The sequence below is a fragment of the Peromyscus maniculatus genome, chromosome 8, assembly GCF_049852395.1.
Source record: "Peromyscus maniculatus bairdii isolate BWxNUB_F1_BW_parent chromosome 8, HU_Pman_BW_mat_3.1, whole genome shotgun sequence".
NCBI classification, from domain to species: domain Eukaryota; kingdom Metazoa; phylum Chordata; class Mammalia; order Rodentia; family Cricetidae; genus Peromyscus; species Peromyscus maniculatus.
The window spans coordinates 72,168,354-72,187,199 of NC_134859.1; the positions used below are offsets into that span (position 1 = coordinate 72,168,354).

At 44.8% G+C, this 18,846-nt stretch overlaps 1 protein-coding gene across 9 annotated transcripts in view; it reads left to right on the forward strand.

Annotated features, from left to right (window-relative positions):
• Bcas3 (BCAS3 microtubule associated cell migration factor) overlaps positions 1-18,846 on the forward strand; it is a 502,165-nt gene that overhangs the window by 878 nt on the left and 482,441 nt on the right. For all 9 annotated transcript variants that reach the window (XM_016001738.3, XM_042282536.2, XM_006983187.4 and 6 more), the window contains exons 2-5: positions 1,111-1,198; positions 6,163-6,217; positions 14,120-14,195; positions 17,087-17,193. In XM_016001738.3, coding sequence (XP_015857224.1) covers positions 1,116-1,198; positions 6,163-6,217; positions 14,120-14,195; positions 17,087-17,193 — 321 coding nt within the window. In that variant the 5' untranslated portion in view covers positions 1,111-1,115. The remainder of the gene's footprint in view (positions 1-1,110; positions 1,199-6,162; positions 6,218-14,119; positions 14,196-17,086; positions 17,194-18,846) is intronic.

An 18,846-nucleotide genomic window follows, 5' to 3' on the forward strand; every position in this document is an offset into this window, starting at 1 on the left:
ACAGTGTGGGAGTTTTCATAGGAGGTGGTAGAGTGCACCCTACTTAAAAGTGGTGTTTGTAGGCTCTTTCCAGTTTACCTCCAGGCTGTGGGCTTTCTTTGAACCCTGTAAGAAATCTTTAGTCCAGTTGTCAGCCCCACTTTGACCTTAACCGGGTAGACTCTATGCTCTTAAAACCACCTCAGTGATTGGGAAGCTCATTAGATAGTCAAAGACCAGGACTTCCTTAGACGGTGGGAAAAGCCAAGGGGCTCCTGACATCATATGGGTTTATATTACGTGTTTGTTTACAGGCTGGCGATTCTGTTACAATAGTTGGAGGTTAAAAAGTATTTAAATGTGGCTACACAGTTTTACACATTGGTCCTCAGCAGATTTATTTGAAGGTAGCATGATATCATGTCACTTCCATGTGGTCTTTGTCTCATGTGGGCCATCCTTTACGGAAGTGGCTGTGTAGCTAAGGTTGACTTTGAACTCCTGCTCTTCCTGCCTTCACCTCTCAGGTGCTGGGATGATAGGCATGGATCACCATCCCCCTGGCCAGTTTTTTTTTTTTTTTAATTTTAATCTTTAAGACAGAGTCATACTAAGTACCTCTGGCTTGTGTTGCGCTAAAACTCAACGGCAATTCCCTTGCCTCGGCCTCCTAGGTGCTGGGATTACTGGTGTTTTCTGCCACACTGGGTTCTGTGTTTGTTTTTATAAGTGATCCAGTGTTAAGAGTTCCCATTTGGTTCTTATTCTCTTATCTTTCTCTGTGTATCTTTGGAGCCTGTCCTGGGACTTGCTCTGTAGGCTAGGCTGGCCTCTAACTCACAGAGATCCACCTGCCTCTGCCTTCTGATGCTGGGATTAAAGGCGTGCACCACCACCACTGCCTATCTTAGAAAAACAAAAGAATCTTCCTGGGTGTGGTAGCACACACCTATAATGCCAGCACTTTGGCTTGCAGGTCTCTGGGAGTTCCAGGCCAGCAAGAGCTAAATAGTGAGTTTCTAGGAAACTTCATGGTTTATCACAGCTTGGAAAAGGGATCTTTAGTGAATAATCATAAAACCCTGCTTCCCAGCTTGAATGATGTGTTTTTTTCTTTTGTTCTGGAAACAGGTCTTATGAATGAAACGATGGCTACAGATTCTCCTAGGAGACCCAGTCGTTGTACTGGTGGAGTTGTGGTTCGTCCTCAGGCTGTCACGTAAGCACCTTTTAGAATAGAAAGCCCTATCGCTGAAGAAAACATTCTTCTTCTTGGTTTTTCGAGATCAGGGTTTTCCTGTGTATCCCTGGCTGTGTATCCCTGGCTATGTAGACCAGGATGGCCTTGAACTCACAGAGGTCTGCTTGCCTCTGCCTCACAGAGTGCTGGAATCCAAGGTGTTTGCCACCACACCCAGTAAAAAAACATTCTCAATATCAACTTCTATTCAGAGCATCTGTTTGGATAGTTCTTGCTTTTATAAACATTTTGTACTTTTTGGCCATTCAGATCAGGTGAAAGGAACAGTTGGGGGTTTAGTTGACATACTCCACACACTATAGAGTACATGAGGGTGACTGCTAATCCCTGAAGAGCAGTGTGAGTGCTTGCGATGATCTTAGGGGCAGAACACTTGCCTAATTTGTGGGAGGCTCTGGGTTTGATTCTCAGAATCAACAAAAATGTAAAATCTAAAAATCAGTGTTTTTAAACTCCAGGTTCCACAAGTTACTGGGTTGTTAAATTAGTTTAGGGGGTCATGATCAGTATTTGAAAAAGAATGAAATAGGAATTGGGGATATAAGTCATTGTTGAGGGTTCTAGCTTACTCTAATTCTGGACTCCATCTCCAACACTACAGACATACACAAACACACGTCAAATGTTTATATTATACATATAAAACAAATGAAAGTTGGTTTTTGGCATGTGCAGAGGTGTATTCATACCTATGTATGTGATTACTAAATTGTGGTGTAAAATGTATCTCTTGTAGTTCTCGGTATAAATGCTACAAAGCGCATTTCTATATTTTAGATATTCTTTGACAGGGCAGCTATACTTTCTGGGAGTTTATAAATCAATGTGGTTTAAAGAACTACATAGACAGAGACAGGTGGATCTCTGTGAGTTCGAGGCCAGCCTGGCCTACAGAGCGAGATCCAGGACAGGCACCAAAACTACACAGAGAAACCCTGTCTTCAAAAAACAAAACAAAACAAAACAAACAAACAAAAAGCCATAGTTGAAATTATTGTAATCAACCGGGCGGTGGTGGTGCACGCCTTTAATCCCAGCACTTGGGGAGGCAGAGGCAGGCGGATCTCTCTGAGTTTGAGGCCAGCCTGGGCTATCAAGTGAGTTCCAGGAAAGGCACAAAGCTACACAAAGAAACCCTGTCTCAAAAAAAGAAAGAAAGAAATTATTGTAATCACTACATGAGAAAAGATGCCAGCAAAATAGCCTGAGTGTTTAGAGGGATATTTTGGTGGTGACAAGGCTTCATGAGAAGGTAACATTTGGGGGCTTATCAGGATGGCTCAGTGGGTGAGAGAGCCTGCTACCAATCCTGAGGATCCTGGTTTATCCCTGGGACCCATACGATAGAAGGAGAGAGCCAGCTCCTCTAAGTTCTCCTCTGACCTCCATGTGCACACACCCTGCCCCCTAGACACACAGACACAGCTGTGTATGCACACACACACACACACACACACACACACACACATATATCATATACATACATATGTATGAAATAGAATATTGTTAAAACAATTTTGGAAGAAGGTAACATTTTGAGTTTATCTTTAAAGGCTAAAATTTGGACTCAGACTCAAGGGTGCCCTTTTGGGGAAGAGAATAATAGCATAAGAGAAGGAATAGGAAAACTACTTTTGGGGGGGTTTGAGACAGGCTCATGTTTGTCTTACACTTGCTATATAGCAGAACTGTCTTTGAACTCACGAGTCTCTCAACGGTGAGATTCCAAGCCTGTGCGTCCATCCACTCCCCGTTTCTTTTTGACAGGTTGTTTCTATGCAGCCTTAGCTGGCCTGGAACATGCTGTAGAGATCATGCTGGCCTCACAGAGGCCCACCTACCTCTCACTCTTGACTGCTGGGATTAAAGGCGTGTATCACCATGTCCAGCCCTTGTTTTAGTTTTTTTTTTTTTTAGCTGAGGATTGAACCCAGGGCCTTGATCCCCAGCCCTTGTTTTAAGAAAGGATTCTTCTATGTTGTCCTGGCTGGCTTGGCCCTGACTCTGAGCCCAGGTTGTCCTTGGACTAGTAGCAGTCCATCCTTAGCCGTCCAGGTGCTAGGATTATAGGCAGATGTGATGACACCTGATTTTTTTGTTTGTTTGTTTGTTTTTTGTATTTCAAGACAGGGTCTCGCTGTATAGCTCTGACAGTCCTGGACCTTACTATGTAAATCAGGCTGGCAGAGATCTCCTTCTGCCTCCCTAGTGCTGGAATTAAGAGCACCACCGTCTGGCTGGCTTTTCTTTTTTAACTGTTTCACTATGTAGTTACACTGTCTTCAAACTCACAGTAGTCATCTTTCTTTCCTCTGCATTCATAGTGCTGGGATTACAAATGCAGTCCATATTTTATGTGTCTTAAAATTCTCTTAGCAAGTATGGGACAGTGGCTCAGACCTGTATTCCTAGGACTGGGGAGGCCAATGCAGGAGTAGAGTGAGTTTGAGGGCAGCTTGGACTAGGTAGAGTGTTCCAGGCCAGTCTGGGCTATGTAGCAAGATGATGCCTTAAAAAAAAAATGCCAGAGGTAATGATATTTTAGATCATTTCCTTTGGATGCTTTAGTGTATTACAAAAGACAGTCTTCTCAGACTGAAAAGGGCCTGCGTACTCAGTGATATCATAATACTACTGCCTTTCCCTCTTCTGTCCTCTCGAGAGTTGAATTTCTTTGTGATATTTGCTGTGGCATCAAGTTAAACATGTTATTAGCTGTGAGTTTAGGTTACTATTTTAATCTCCCTTTATAGGTGAGGAAAACAGCAGAGAGGAGAGCTCGTCTTTGGGAATAGCCAGGACAGGGAGCCGGCATGGAGCCCAGCTAGTGGGTCTCCAGGGTCTGTGTTCTCGCTTAGTAGTCACTGTTACCCCACCATGGGGTGTTCAAACCACAGTAAGGATTTTTGTTACACAGATGATTTTAGGGTTAGGAAACATAATCTTGGGCACAGCATTCTGCCTTCTTTTGACAAATAGTGCTTGAGCATCAACTTGTACTGGTGACAGGTTCTGGACGGAGAAGGTGGGTATGAGAGACGGTGTTTCCTTTAAGGGAGCTCGAGGTCTGGTGGGGAAGCAGACGAGGACGCCATCTGAGCCTCGTCAGAGGAAGGGAGGGAGTGTGCGTGGAAGGCCCGAGGAAGCCACTGGAGTCTGGGGAAGGACGGACCAGTGCAAGTGGAGCAGAACAAAGGACCCTGGAAGAGCCGGAGTCAGGGCCGAGTGTGGTGTGTTCTAGGAATCGAAGCTGCCTGTGGCTGAAGAGTGAGTGATGAAGAGTGAGTGATGCCTGGCAGAGTTGGCAGTGATTCTGGTTTTTTTTTTTTTGGAGGTCTCTAAGGCACTTTGTGTTTTTTTTTTTTTTTTTTTTTAAGGATTTAGGGAAACTCTTTCCTTCTGAGGTAGGGTCTCATATCCCAGCCTGGCCCTTCCCTAACTTCCGGCCCCCTGTTCCACCATGGAGTGCTGACATGTGTGTAACAAGCGTGCACCCTCATGCCTGGTTCATGCAGAGCTGGGGATGGAACCTGGGACTTGGTGCATGCCAGCCAAGCACTCTGCCAACTAAGCTACATGCCCAGCATCCCCCCCCCCCATTTTCTTCTTTGAAACAGGATCTCACTCCAGCTGGGACTGGCCTCACACTCATGGCAATCCCTCTTTAGTGCTGGGATCATGGGTGTGAACTGTCACAACATTAGCCCCGTCGTCTTCAGTAGCACTTGTTCACATCTTTCAGAGATTTTTAGTATTTTGAAGAAATCGTTTTTCTCCACTTTCTGATATCCATATCCTGACTATGTCTTTAGGGCTGGGGCTGTCTTTAAGTAGTAGGCCGTTTTCCTCACTGTGTGGTGCTTTGGTGCCATCCCCAGGACTGCAAAAACAAAAGATGTTATTTGTTTAATGTCCTTGACATCATTATTTTTCTTTACTTTTTCTGGTGTTGGAAATTGAACCTAAGGCTTCATACATGCTAAGGAAGAGCTCTCTACTGCTGAGCTATTTCCCCAACCCCGCTTCCGCACTTTTATAACTTACCTTATGCTTGCTTTTTTTGTTGTTGTTGATTTTGTTTTTTTTGAGATGAGGTTTCTCTGTGTAACCCTGGCTATCGATTGGGAACTCACTCTGTGGACCAGGCTGGCCTCAAACTCACAGATCCACCAGCCTCTGCCTCCCTCCTGCCAAGTGCTGGGACTAAAGGCGTGCACTACTTCTGCTAGCTTGCTTTAGTTTTTGATACAAAGTCCCATTACATAGGCCAGGCTTGCCTGGGACTCATGATCTTCTTGTTTCATCTTTTCTAAGTGCTAGGGTTACAGTTGATCCATCACACTCAGGCTTTCATATTGCCCTCCTCTTTTTGTGACAGGGTTGGAACTAGCCAAGCAGGCCAGGGTGACGGATAAGTCTGGGATTGTGTACATGCACCACCTGCCCAGCTTTTTTTTTTTTTTAATGTGGGTTCTGGGGATTGAACAGGTCCAAGCAGCCCACTGAGTCATCTCCCCAGTGCTGAACACTTGTTCTAATGCCTGCATCTGGAGGAAAATGCTACCAGAGGTCAGGGACAAGGTTCTTCACCTGTTGAAAGAGACAGTCAGGAAATTCTGAGTCTCTCTCTCTAGCATTAGCGTCCAGTCCTCCCTTAGGCCGGCCTCCATCAGTCCTCCAGAGTGACCGTTGTTCAGTCAGGAGAGATGCTTTACAGTGATAGAAACCTCGACAGGTAGATTGATGCCTGCAGACTCGAGATGAGAACATGGGGAAGTAGAATGATCAGGTGACGAGAGCTGGCCTGCTTTCCTTCCCTCTTGTTTTCCTGGGATAGGGAATTTATTAGGCCTTGTGGGTGGAGCTTTTCTCTGCTCTGCATTAAGCTGTCTGACAGACTTTATCTCTCTCTCTTTTGCCAGGGAGCAGTCCTACATGGAGAGTGTCGTGACTTTTCTGCAGGATGTGGTTCCACAGGTAAGAGTGTGAGTACAGAAATGGTCACTTGGCGTTTGGGTCAGGAGACACTGGAATCCTGTTTCCTGAACTGGACTAAGTGAGTAGTTTCCGAGTCTTGTTTTGGCCCGCTGAGGGTCAGTAGGGCGGAGAGGTGCCTGTGGCTGTGGGATGTGGCTCACTTTTGTGATGGCAGGGGCTTGTTATTCTCTTAGGACTTGCTTTTCCTGAGCAGAATCCGGGGGGATTTGAGTTGTGAGTCGGGACTCTCCGTTGGATTCCTCTCAGTGCTAGGAATCAACCCCAGGCCTGGTCACATGCTTCACCAGTGGGTTAAACTGGCAAATTCTTTCCTAAGGGTTCCTCTCCTAAATATTTTTCTTGTCTAAGGTAAGAGGTCTGGGTAACTGTTGCCTTGCTTGCTGACCTTGACCTTGATGTCCTCCCTATACTAATTCCCTGCCGAGTTCCACCCTTAAGGAACTTAAGGGAAGTTCCTTGTCTGTGTATCCTGCATAATGGGTGTTAACAGCTTAGATGCAAGATTGTAAAACATCAGTAGTGTAGCGAACTTCTGCCCAACGTCTGCCCTCCGGGGTTCTCCCATTGTGCTGTAAGCCTGTATTTAAGACCTCCTCCCTCCTTCAATAAACGGCTTTCGGCATTAAAAGAAAAAAAAAGATTCGTGCTACAGAACTCTGATACAAGAACTCCAGAACCACATCATAGCTGCACATATAATGCCTACAGCTGCAGAACCAGATTTGACCCAAGAAGTCTTAGTCCCATGACGCTTATTCTAAAAGTCCCATTTTGATACATACTGTGCTAAATTCAAATGAATTAAATCTAAATTCTTCCCAACAAACAATTCTTTCATTTTGAAATGTCAGGGACTCGTAAATAGTCAGCATATAACTGATACTGCTGGCGCACCCTTTTAATCCCAGCACTCGGGAGGTAGAGGCAGGTGGAGTTCGAGGCCAGCCTGGGCTACAGAGCCAGTTCCAGAACAGCTGGCATTCTATATGGGGGGGGGGCGGGGGGGACGGGGGGGACGGGGGGGGGGGCCCCGGGGGGGCGGGGGGGGAGGAAGGTCTGGGGCTTGGGATGTAGCTCAGCAATAGACGGTTTTCCAAGCATTCATGAGGCCCTGAGTGTGCTTCCAGCCCACATACTTATGATGTACCCATATACTGCTCCTGCAGAGAGGGCCGAGTGGAATGGGAAAGGCACTGTATACTATGTAGTAAATAGGTGGTAATTTAATATTATTTATTTATGTATATGTTTATATTTAGCACAGGTTGTCATCTCTTTCCTTTTGAGAAGTGGTGTTTTGCTTTTTGCAAATCAGGTATGCCCTTTTGTCCTGATTTGTCAGAGATGAGGGTTCTTACTGTTTCCTTCCTGGAACTCACTTTGTAGCCCAGGCTGGCCTTGAACTCACAGAGATCCACCTGCCTCTGCCTCCTGAGTGCTGGGATTAAAGGCTCCCGCCACCACTGCCCGGCAAAGTTTTTTTGTTTGTTTGTTTGTTTTTGTTTTTTTTCAAGACAGGGTTTCTCTGTGTAGCTTTGGCGCCTTTCCTGGAACTCACTGTAGTCCAGGCTGGCCTCGAACTCACAGAGATCCACCTGCCTCTTCCTCTGCCTCCTGAGTGCTGGGGTTAAAGGCGTGCACCACCTCTGCCCAGCCTAATGTGATTCTCTTTTTAAGAGAGCAAGCAGCCTTGAAGGAATCAGCTAGTGTGTTACTGCCCACATTTATTACTTCAAATATTATTTGGGCTTCTTGTTGAACATAATAGTAATTTCCAGGCCAGTCTCTCAGAGAATGGATCTGTGTTGGAGTCTGTAGCAGGCTGTCATGTTAGAGTCTGAACATGTCTGTAGCAGGCTCTCTGGTGTTAGCTGTGGGTCATTGATGGACAAGCTGTTCTGGTGGGACCACTGAAGGGCAACCTGGCTTGTTTTCTCCGAGTGGATGTCAGTGGTCCTTGACTGCCAAGGTGACTTCACGTGTGTGTGTTTTGGAGAAGACTTTTCATGGATCCATGTGCCAGGTTTACGAGCCTATCCCAGAAAGGTCCAAGGCCTAGATTTTTAGTTGTGTTTTAGTTGATACTGCTTTATTATATTTAGTCATTTTTAATGAAAACAGGCCACAGCATTGAGGTCTGTGGTGCACATGAGGAAAAATGCCCCCCTTTCCCAAGGCACTTGCTTAATAAGTCAAATTGCTTGAAACAAGCACAGATTATTAATAGCAACAAATCAGCACTGTTGCCATGTAGCACACTGAATAATTGATTTGTGAGGGATGCAGAGAGAGGGGAGAGACTTTGGAAGCATTGCTAGTTGGAATGAAGGAAACAGGGTGCCTGGGCAGGATGGCCTCATGGTTTTGGAGGCAGTGGAGGATCTGATGTCTATGTTGGCCCGGCTGAGGGAGTGGTGGGCAACTGGAAGCCAGCTTGTTCTTCCTTAAGCCCCCAGCCTTGGCACGAGGCTGAAATACCATGGAAAAGTGGTTTAACAAATTTTTACTTGTGTATTTTGTTTGCAGGGCATCTTTATCAAACGTTATGTAGGCATCTTAGGAACCCTATGTAACAAGGAGGTAGGTTTATTATTTTCTTGGGCTGGAGGAGAAAGGCTTGGTCTGAAACTTTGAGGACTTTTCCCTATGTGAAGGGTTGGAGCGGGACAGGGACAGGGAAAATAGGGAGCTAAAATTGGTGGGGAATAAAATTAATAAAATAAAATTAATAAAATTAAAATTGGTGCCAGAAATTCTAGTATTTCTGAACTTACTATGTCAGGGAGGGGTCACAGGTCATGACCCATGAAACCAGCTGTGAAAATGGTTCAGAGCAGGAACTATGGAGGTAAACTTCTAGGCATTGATCTAAGAATTAGGATATCCAGCCAGAAATTCCTATGTTGTTTGCTGTCTGTCTGAGTTGAAGGTGAAACTTGAACAGATAGCGTTTACCTGGGTTCTGGGTTCCCTGCATGTGCCCGGCGCTGAGCTGAGCTGAGGGGATTCTCAGTCCGTGCTCCAGGCCTCTGGTCTGCTGTGCAGCTTGGCAGACCTCTTCTATGGAGCTCAGGTTTTCTTTCCAGCCACTCAGCACTCTGTAAAGGAACGGGCATGGTTGTAGCTTCAGTAAAACTTGCTTCATTGACACAGGTCTTCTTACAGTTAAGACCCAGCTAAAATACATGGCCAAATATAAACACCACCATAGTAAAAGTATAAATACCCTGCTGTGCCATTGTAACGTAGAAGGAAGAGAGTCAGTTTACCTGAGGCTGGAGCTGGGTGTGATTCACATGCCTTTAGTTCTTGTACCTGGGGAGGCTGAGGCATGATGATTGAGGGTTCTGGGCTTTCCTGGGCTGCAGAGGAAGAGAAACAAGCCAGCCAACAGAGATGTAATGAGTCAGATACCATTCGACTCATTGATCTGAGGAGTAAAGGAGAATGGAATGCAGCCTTAGTGAATGTGGTAGGAAACAGGGAGAGTGGGGTTGCAGCAGGCTGAGAGTGTCTTAGTGATTTAAGACTACAGCCTTTTGCCAGGCGGTGGTGGCGCACGCCTTTAATCCCAGCACTCGGGAGGCAGAGGCAGGCGGATCTCTGTGAGTTTGAAGACAGCCTAGTCTACAAATTCCAGGACAGCCAGAACAGAGAAGCCTTGTCTTGAAAAGCCAAAAAAAAAAAAAAAAAAAAAAAAGACAAAAGAAAAAAAAAGTACAACTTTGAAGATCTGTCTTTGCACATTATTGGGACATGTTATTAGCTCTGGGCAAATTACTGCATCAATCATTCCCTGAACATCAGTGTCCTTATTTCTTTTTTTTTCTTTTTTTTTTTTTTTTGGTTTTTCGAGACAGGGTTTCTCTGTGTAGCTTTGCGCCTTTCCTGGGACTCACTTGGTAGCCCAGGCTGGCCTTGAACTCACAGAGATCCTCCTGGCTCTGCCTCCCAAGTGCTGGGATTAAAGGCGTGCGCCACCACCGCCCAGCTAGTGTCCTTATTTCTAAGACAGCTCAGTACTCACTGTGGGTTTTGTGTCAGGGCTTAAAGGAAGCTGTGTATAGAGCATCAAATAAAGAGAAGCAAATATTAAGTCACTTCTCAGGAGACTGAAGATCCAAACGATAGATTAATGGCTTTTATCGAAGTGGCTGCGGCAATTGGATGAGCTAAAAGTATTAGTGTCCCACCCCCATCCCCTTTTGCGTCATTTCCCCTCCCCTTTTCTTTCCCTTTTCTGTTTCGGACGTAGAGCATTTGTATTCCTGGCTGGCTTCAGATTTTCCACACCCCCACCTGGTGCACCTCCCCAAAGGCTTGATCACAGGGTCTGAACACTGAGCATCACACGTTTGGGTATGCAGGGAGGTCAGAGGACAACGTGAGGAGGTGCTTTTCTGCTTCCCCCTGTGTGTCCTGAGGATCCTGGATATTTATTTGTGTGTATGTGTGGGGTGGTCCCTGCAGAGGCCTAAGGATCTGCTGCAGTTGGAGTTACTGGAAATTATGAGCTGATCTATGTGGATGCTTGGATTCCAACTTGGGTCCTCTGGAAGTGTTCTTAACTGATAAACCATGTCTCCAGTGTCAGAAATAATTAAAAAAAATGACATTTTTCTTTACTGTTTGACTGATACAGAGGACAATCTCCTTCCCTCTGCCACCTTTGATCTGTAGTGCAGTCAGCAATAGGAAAGTGGCATTAAAATTTGTATTTTAACCAAGTGTGGTGGCACATGCCTTTCATCTCAGCACTGGAGTGGCACAGGAAGGAGGATCTCTTGAGTTCCCAGCTATCTTGGTATACAGAGTGAGTTTCAGGACAACCAGGACTAAATAGACCCTCCCTGTCTGTCTTGAAAAAATTATTTATTTTTATGTGTGTGAGTGATTTGCCTGTGTATGCACCAGGTCCACAGTGGATCCCCTGGGACTGGAGTTGACTTTGTGAGCCATTATGTGGGTGCTGGACATTGAACACAGCACTCTTAACCACTGAGCCATCTTTCCAGCCCTGAGAGTTGCATTTTTTGTTATTATATCCCAAACTCCCTCCTATTCTGGGAATCAAATTCATAGAGTCTAGAAAGTATTCTGTGGGTCTGCAAATGTCCCGTATAGAGGGAGGGTGTTTGTTGCCCTAGATAGTAGCTCTGTCGGTATTACGGAGTGGTGTTGGAGTCTGTTGAACTGATAACACTGCTTACTAGGAACCCTTAGCTGTGCCCTTTGAGCTGCTAATTTCAGTTAGGAAAACTCATTTTAAATGTAATACAGAGAAGTGCTAAACCTATTTCTGTGTGTATAAAAGTGTTCATATTTTCAGTCAGTAAAAATTGTAGTCAATAAAATGTCAGTCAGTGAGCAACAGCTTTGTACATAGTTTCTTGGGATTAAACTTAGGCTGTCAAGCTTTTGTGTAGGTTGGTTTATCTGCTGACCCAGGTCCCTGGCCCTCTTTTTTTCTTTTCTCGAAGATAGTTGTCCATGCTGGAAGTAAGTTCACTTTGTAGCCCAGGGAGGCCTTAAACTTGGGATCTGTTTGCCTCAGCCTTGTAAGTAGCTGGGCTTACAGCCTACACCCCAGGCCTGGCTTTCCCCGTGTGTCCCAGAGTGGTCCTGAACTCTGAACCGTCCTTTCTGCCTCCAGAGTCCTTGAATTACACACCTTAGCTCTAAGTTGTTTTAATGTTTCGGTGTCAAGGATTGAACTAGACCTTGCACACAGGACTCCTCCTCCTCTGAGCCAGACCCCTCCACTGCAGGTGAAAGCTGGGGTTGTAGCTTGCTTTTGTTACTGCGTGGTAAAACACTGACCAAAAGAAATTGGGGGCCGAGTGGGTGGTGGTGGTGGCGTATGCCTTAGATCCCAGCACTCAGGAGGCAGACCAGAGGCAGAGGCAGGTGGATCTCTGTGAGTTTTAGGCTAGCCTGGTCTACAGAGCTAGTTCCAGGATGGCCAGGGCTGTTACAAAGAGAAACTCTGTATCAAGAAACAAACAAAACAAAACAAAACACAAAACAACAACAACAACAACAACAAAAGGCCACCTTGGGGACTTACAGGTTGAAGTCTTTCACTGAGGGAAGCCACAGCAGGAAACTGGAGGCAGAAACGGAAGCAGGAGCCATGGAGCGTGGAAGAAGGTTGCCTGTTGAGTTGTTCCAGGCTTACATTCAGCTACCTTTCTTACAGTCCAGGCCTTCCTGCTTACAGTAGGCCACACCCTCTTCCATCAATTAGCAATCAAGAAAATAGCTCACAGGCATGCTCACAGGGCAGTCTAGTGGGGCAATTGCTCAATTGAAGTTCCCTCTTCCCTGTGTGTTGACAACTGCAGCTGGGCAGCTTGTGCCTGGAATCCCATCATTGGAAGATTGAGGCAGGAGGGTCTCAAGTCTGAACCAGCCTGGGCTACATAGGAAGCTCTTGTCTGCAAATCTAATAAACTAGCCAATTGAAATTAAGGTTATTATGTATACAGAAGAGGGTGCCAGATCTCATCATTACAGATGGTTGGGAGCTGCCATGTGGGTGCTGGGAATTGAACTCAGGACCTCTGGAAGAGCGGACCTCTGGAAGAGCGGTCGGTGCTCTTAACCTCGGAGCCATCTCTCCAGCCCCAGATAATATTTTTAAATTAAAAACCCAGGCCTGGGGAGATAGGAGATAGGTCATTTGGTAAAGTGCTTGACCTGCCAGCATGAGGACCTGAGTCTGACCCCCAGGACCCATGGTGGACAGGTATGATGGCAGACACTTACAATCCCAGCACTGGGCAAGTGGAGACCTGAGGATCTATCTCAAGGGTTTGCTGGCCCAGCCTTCCCTCCATTGATGAGCTCAAGGTTAATGAGAGACCTTGTCTCTTAAAAAACAAAACAAAACAAAACAAAATAAACCACAAAAAAGCAAGGTGGCACCTGAAGAAGTCAAGGTTTTCCTCCACAAATGTGTACCTACACAAACACACACCCACATGCACATGCACACAATTTTTTTTTCTCGTACTAGGGATCTTGTTCATCTCTGGTACGTGATCTACTAAGTTACATGCCTAGCCATCCCCCACCCCCTTTTTTGAGATGGAGTTCCAAGTTGCCTGGGTTGGCATTGAACTCCTGGCCTCAAGTTACCTTCCCAGTCAGCCTCATTTATGCTTTGGATTTAGTAACCACCACCACTCTATATGATCTTAAAAATGTGTGTGTGTGTGTGTGTGTGTGAGAGAGAGAGAGAGACAGAGACAGAGACAGACAGAGAGACAGAGTTTCTATTCAGCCCAGCATGATCTTGAAGATCTTCCTGTCTCCAGCACTGGGAATCAAGCCCAGGCTTCATGCATGCTAGACAAGCACTCGATCAACTGAGCTACATCTCCAGCCCTCCTAAAAATTTTAAATGAAAATGTGTTTTACGTGAGAGATGACTTCTTTTGTACACTGATGGGCGCTGCCAACATTTCTTTAGCCATGCATGGGTATCTTCCTGATTCTTGCAGGCTTCCATGTTTTAAATGATACTTTGTGTCTGGAAGCTAGATAACTGACTGAAAAAGTAATATCCTTGTAGATATGTGGAGTTTTGTTATTCTGTAACCTTTATAGATGAATAAAGGTGTTTGGTTGATGGAGGGTTTATTATGATCACTGTATTTGGGTTTCTGCAATTCTGTGTTGAGTTAAAATCTCATCTTTGACTGATATTATCAAACATTCTTTGGGAGTATGACATTCCAGAATGTGCTGTTCGCCACAGGGAGAGAGAGACAGAGAGGTTGGAGGAGGTGGGATAGTTAGAATCACCTTTTGGTTTGAACTTGTGTGGTATTGGAGCCTTACAGTGTCTTAATGAAAATACTTTTGTTTGCTGCGCAGGCTTACAGCGGGACTCCCCCAACAGAAGAGAAGGAGAAGATAGTCTGGGTCAGATTTGAGAACGCAGATCTGAACGGTATGACGGACTTCTCTGGGACGTGTGTATTAAGTGCTTTTTGGGGTTGACCTGATTTTAGAAAGAGAACCATAAGTTCAGTCAGGCCATTTTTGCTTCTATTAACTTTGTTCAGTTTTGAAAATAAATTCATCTTTAGCTGGGAGTGATAGCATATGCTTATAATCCCAGTGCCCATGATGCTGAGGCAGGAGGATACTGAGTGGAGGTGAGACTGGAGTATGTTGCAAGACCTGTCCAGAAACTAAACACCTGCAGTGTGTAACCATTACTTGGATCATCAATTTACGTAACATTTTCGCCTTGGAAAATAAACTATATTCCTTAAGGGTTGTTCTGTGTCTCATCCCCAGCCCTTCTGACCACCATCCTATCCTATTCTCTTTAAGACAGGGTTTCTCTGCATAGCCCTGGCTGTCCTAGAACTCAGAGATTCTCCTTTCTCTGCCTCCTGAGTGCTGGGATTAAAGGTGTGCACCACCACCTCCACCACCACCACCACCACCACCACCACCACCACCACCGACCTTCTTATTTTTAAAAAAATTACTTATTTTTATGTGTATGGGTATTTTGCCTACATGTGTGTCTATGCACCATGGAAGCCAGAAGAGGGAGTCTGATTACCTGGGAGTAGAATGGCAGATGTTGTCAGCCAGCAGTGGATGCTGGGAATAAAATTGCCCTTCTCTGGAAGAGTAGTCAGCTCTATTAAGCTCTGAGCCATCTCTCCAGCCCCTCTACTTTCTTTATGACTCTGACGATATAGACATCCTATAGAAATAGATTTGTGTTCAGGATTCATCTGTGTTGGAGCATATGTCAGAACTTCCTTTTTTCATTTGAAGGTTGACTAATATTTCATTATATGTATGCCATCACCCATTTACTTTATTTTATTTTAAACCAGGGTTGTTGAGGATAGCCTTGAACTCCTGGTGCAAACAATAAACAATTTTCTTTTCCCAATCTTTTCAGCAACCTGAGTTACATGAGTAATACCATTTTTTTAAAATGTTGGGCATTAAACCAAGAGCAGTATATATGCTATGTGGTATACTACCAATGAACTATACCCCGGCTATCTATCTATCTATCTATCTATCTATCTATCTATCTATCTATCTATCTATCTATCTATCTATCTATCTATCTATCATCTATCTATATCTATCTATCTATCTATCTATCTATCTATCTATCTATCTATCTATCTATCTATCTATCTATCTATTTGTTTGTTTTTTTTTTTTTTGAGGTGGATGTCATTGGTTCAGGGTTGCCTTGAATTCCTGATCCTCATGCCTCTATTCTTAAATACTGGATTTGCTGGATGGCATGGAACTCAGTATGTAGACCAGGCTGGCCAGTAAATCACAGAGATTCACCTTCCTGTGCTTCATTAGTACCTGGATTAAATGTGTGTTCCAACTGAACAAGCTGTTTGCTTTTGAGGCAGGTGTGGCCCAGGCTAGCCTTAAACTGTATCACAGTAGTTGAAGGTCCCTGACCCTTTGAATACCCTCCCACCATGGCCACTTTCTGGGGTGCTAGGGATGGAACCTTAGGCCTCTTGTGTGCCAGCCAAGTATTCTACCAACAGAGCTACATCCTCAGCCCTGGACTGACTTTGAGGGAAGGTCTCACTAAATTGCCTTTTGGCCCTGAACATACATTGTAGTCCAGGCTGGCTTTTAACTTGTGTAGGCATCCTTCCTCAGCCTCCTGAGGAGGTAGTAGTGCAGGCCTGCTCCACAAGGTCCCTTACAGCTTTTAATGATGTCAATAGCCGTCACTGTGGCCATTGGTGTCTAACTGTCTCAAGACTCTGCCTCTGTTCTGTCTGCCTTATACTCAGAAGGGAAACTGCTGGATTCTATATGGTAATTCCAGTCTTAATTTTCGGAGGAACTAAGTCTTGGCTGTAGTGCTTGTACTATTACAGGTTTCCAGTGACAGTGCACAAAGGCATTGTCTTGGCTCTGGGGCTTGGCCTCCCCAGGATTAGTCAAGTGAGGCACAGTCTGACCCTTAACTACCCTGTATCCCCAGCTCCTCAGATAGATGTCCATACATTCCACATCCAGAGAGTCCTCTGCACACTGTAGTCTGGAGTAATTCATTCTTTTTCTTTGAGGATACTCCATCCTATCTTTGTCCCATAATAGGACTGTGGTTTTTTTGGTGAACATTTGTATTGTTTCTATCTTTTGGCTGTTTACAAATGTTACTGTGAATCAATCTGTGCCCACCCTGGCAAAGTTAGCCTTGGCAGTTTAGACCTCAGCATTAACACGCTGGCCTAGCATAGGCGAGGGATCAATCCCCAGTAATACAAACAAAACAAAACTTTTTTTCTTTTGAGATAAGGTGTCACTGTGTAGCCCAGGTTGGCTGTGGTGATCTTCCTGCTTCAGCCTCCTACCTGCTGGGGTTACAGGCTAGAGATACCATATTGGTCTCTGAGCTTTGCTTTAAAAAGTTTAAAAAAGATTTTTTAAATTATGTGTATGTCAAGATTGTAAAACATCGGTAGTGAACTTCTGCCCTCTGGGGTTCTCCCATTGTGCTGTAAGCCTGTATTCAAGACCTCCTCCCTCCTTCAATAAAAGGCATTCAAAAAAAAAGGGAAAAAAAATTGGCTGGTTGTGTATGTGTATGCAAATGCCCCTGAGGTCTGAGGCCTTGTATTACAGAAGGCTGTCAGCCACCTGATGTAGGTGCTGGGAACCGAGCTCTGGACCAGCAGCAGGTGCTCCTAATGACTGAGTTATCCTTCCGGTTCTCAGCTTTTATTGTTGTCACTGAGTCTTTGCATCAATTGGGGTAAATAAGTAGTTTGCTTTGTTCATACTGTCTTTTTATTGGCTTTTTTGTTAATCCTAATGCAGATACATCACGGAATCTAGAATTTCATGAACTGCATAGCACTGGAAATGAGCCCCCTCTGCTGGTTATGATCGGCTACAGTGACGGAATGCAAGTCTGGGGCATCCCTGTGAGTATACATCAGGGGTTCCTTGCTGCCCATGTATTTACATGTATTGCTCTGCAGATGTATCTACACGTTACTAAGACCTCGTGGAGGGTCAGTGGGAATGAGAGGCAAGTGGCAGGCAGGTCTTCTAAAGGATGAGTGGGGTTGAGCAGGTGTTGTGGGACTCGTGGTTTATGGAAGGTGTCAGGTTTTTTTTTGTTTTTTTTTTTTTGTTTTTTTTTTTGGTTTATTGAGACAGGGTTTCTCTGTGTAGCTTTGTGCCTTTCTTGGATCTCACTTTGTAGACCAGGCTGGCCTCACAGAGATCCTTGAACTCACGGAGATCCGCCTGCCTCTGCCTCTGAGTGCTGGGATTAAAGGTGTGCTCCACCACTGCCTGGCAGGTGTCAGTTTTATTTAGGGTAATATTATTAAATGGGGTTGTTTCTGTGTTTTCTGACTTACACAAGAGAAAACTGAGACTTGGGGAAAAGATTTATAATTAGAAAATATTAACAATATTGTAGGTGGACTTTTCTTTCCCTCCCGCCAGTTCCCAAATAACTTAATACTAATTATAAATGTTCGGTTGATAGCTCAGCTTGTTATTAGCTAACTCTTACATTTTAAATTAACCCATATTTCTTATCTACCCTCTGCCATGTGGCAGTACCTTCTTTCAAACATGGCATGTTCATCTTGCTTCTCTCTGCATCTCTGTAGACTCCGCTTTGCTTCTTCCCAGTGTCCTTAGTCTGGTTTTTACACCTAACTTTATCCTGGCCAGTCAGCTTCTTTATTAAACCAATCACAGCATAATTCACACAGTGTACAGAAACATTATTCCACAGCACAATCTATCACTTGTTTTGTGTATGTTAAAACATGCACATGGATCAACAAGATGCCTCAGTAGATAAAGCTGTTTGTTGTCCCCCCTTCACCCCAATCCCTAAAGATGCAGAGAACTAACTCCTGCAAATTGTCCTCTTTTGACAGTTGCAGCACAGGCTGGCACACATGCAATCTTGCCTACAGATATGCACAAATAAAAAATAATAAATACAGTTTAAAAAAGAGCCTAACATAGTGGTCTACACCCTTAGGCATAGACAAAGGCAGGAGGATCTCTGGGTTCGGGCCAGCAATGGCTACTTAGAGAGAACCTGTCTCAAAAAAAATTTAAAAATATATAAGAATACCTCAAAAAATAGAAATCTGATTGCCTGGATATAAGAGAAATAGAAGATAATGACAGAAGGGGGCAGTTTTTTTACCATTTTGCACCCCTTGAATTTTGTATCAGGTGAATTAAAGTAAAACTTTTAAGGACTGGAGAGCTCAGCAGTTAAGAGCCCTGCCTGCTCTTCCAGAGGATCCATGTTCAATTCCTAGCAACCACAAGGAAGCTCACAACTGTCTGGAACTCTAGTTCCGGGGAACCTGACATTCTCTGCTGGCCTCTAAGGGCACCAGGCACGTATGTAGTGCACAGACATGCATGCATGAAAGCAAATATTCATACATGTAAAATAAAAATCGTCAAAAATTTAGATGCAGCCTGGTGGTGGCGGCGCATGCCCTTGGGAGGCATCTCTGTGAGTTTGAGGACAGCCTGGTCTACAGAGTGAGTTCCAGGATAGCCAGGGCTACACAGGGAACCCTGTCTAGAAA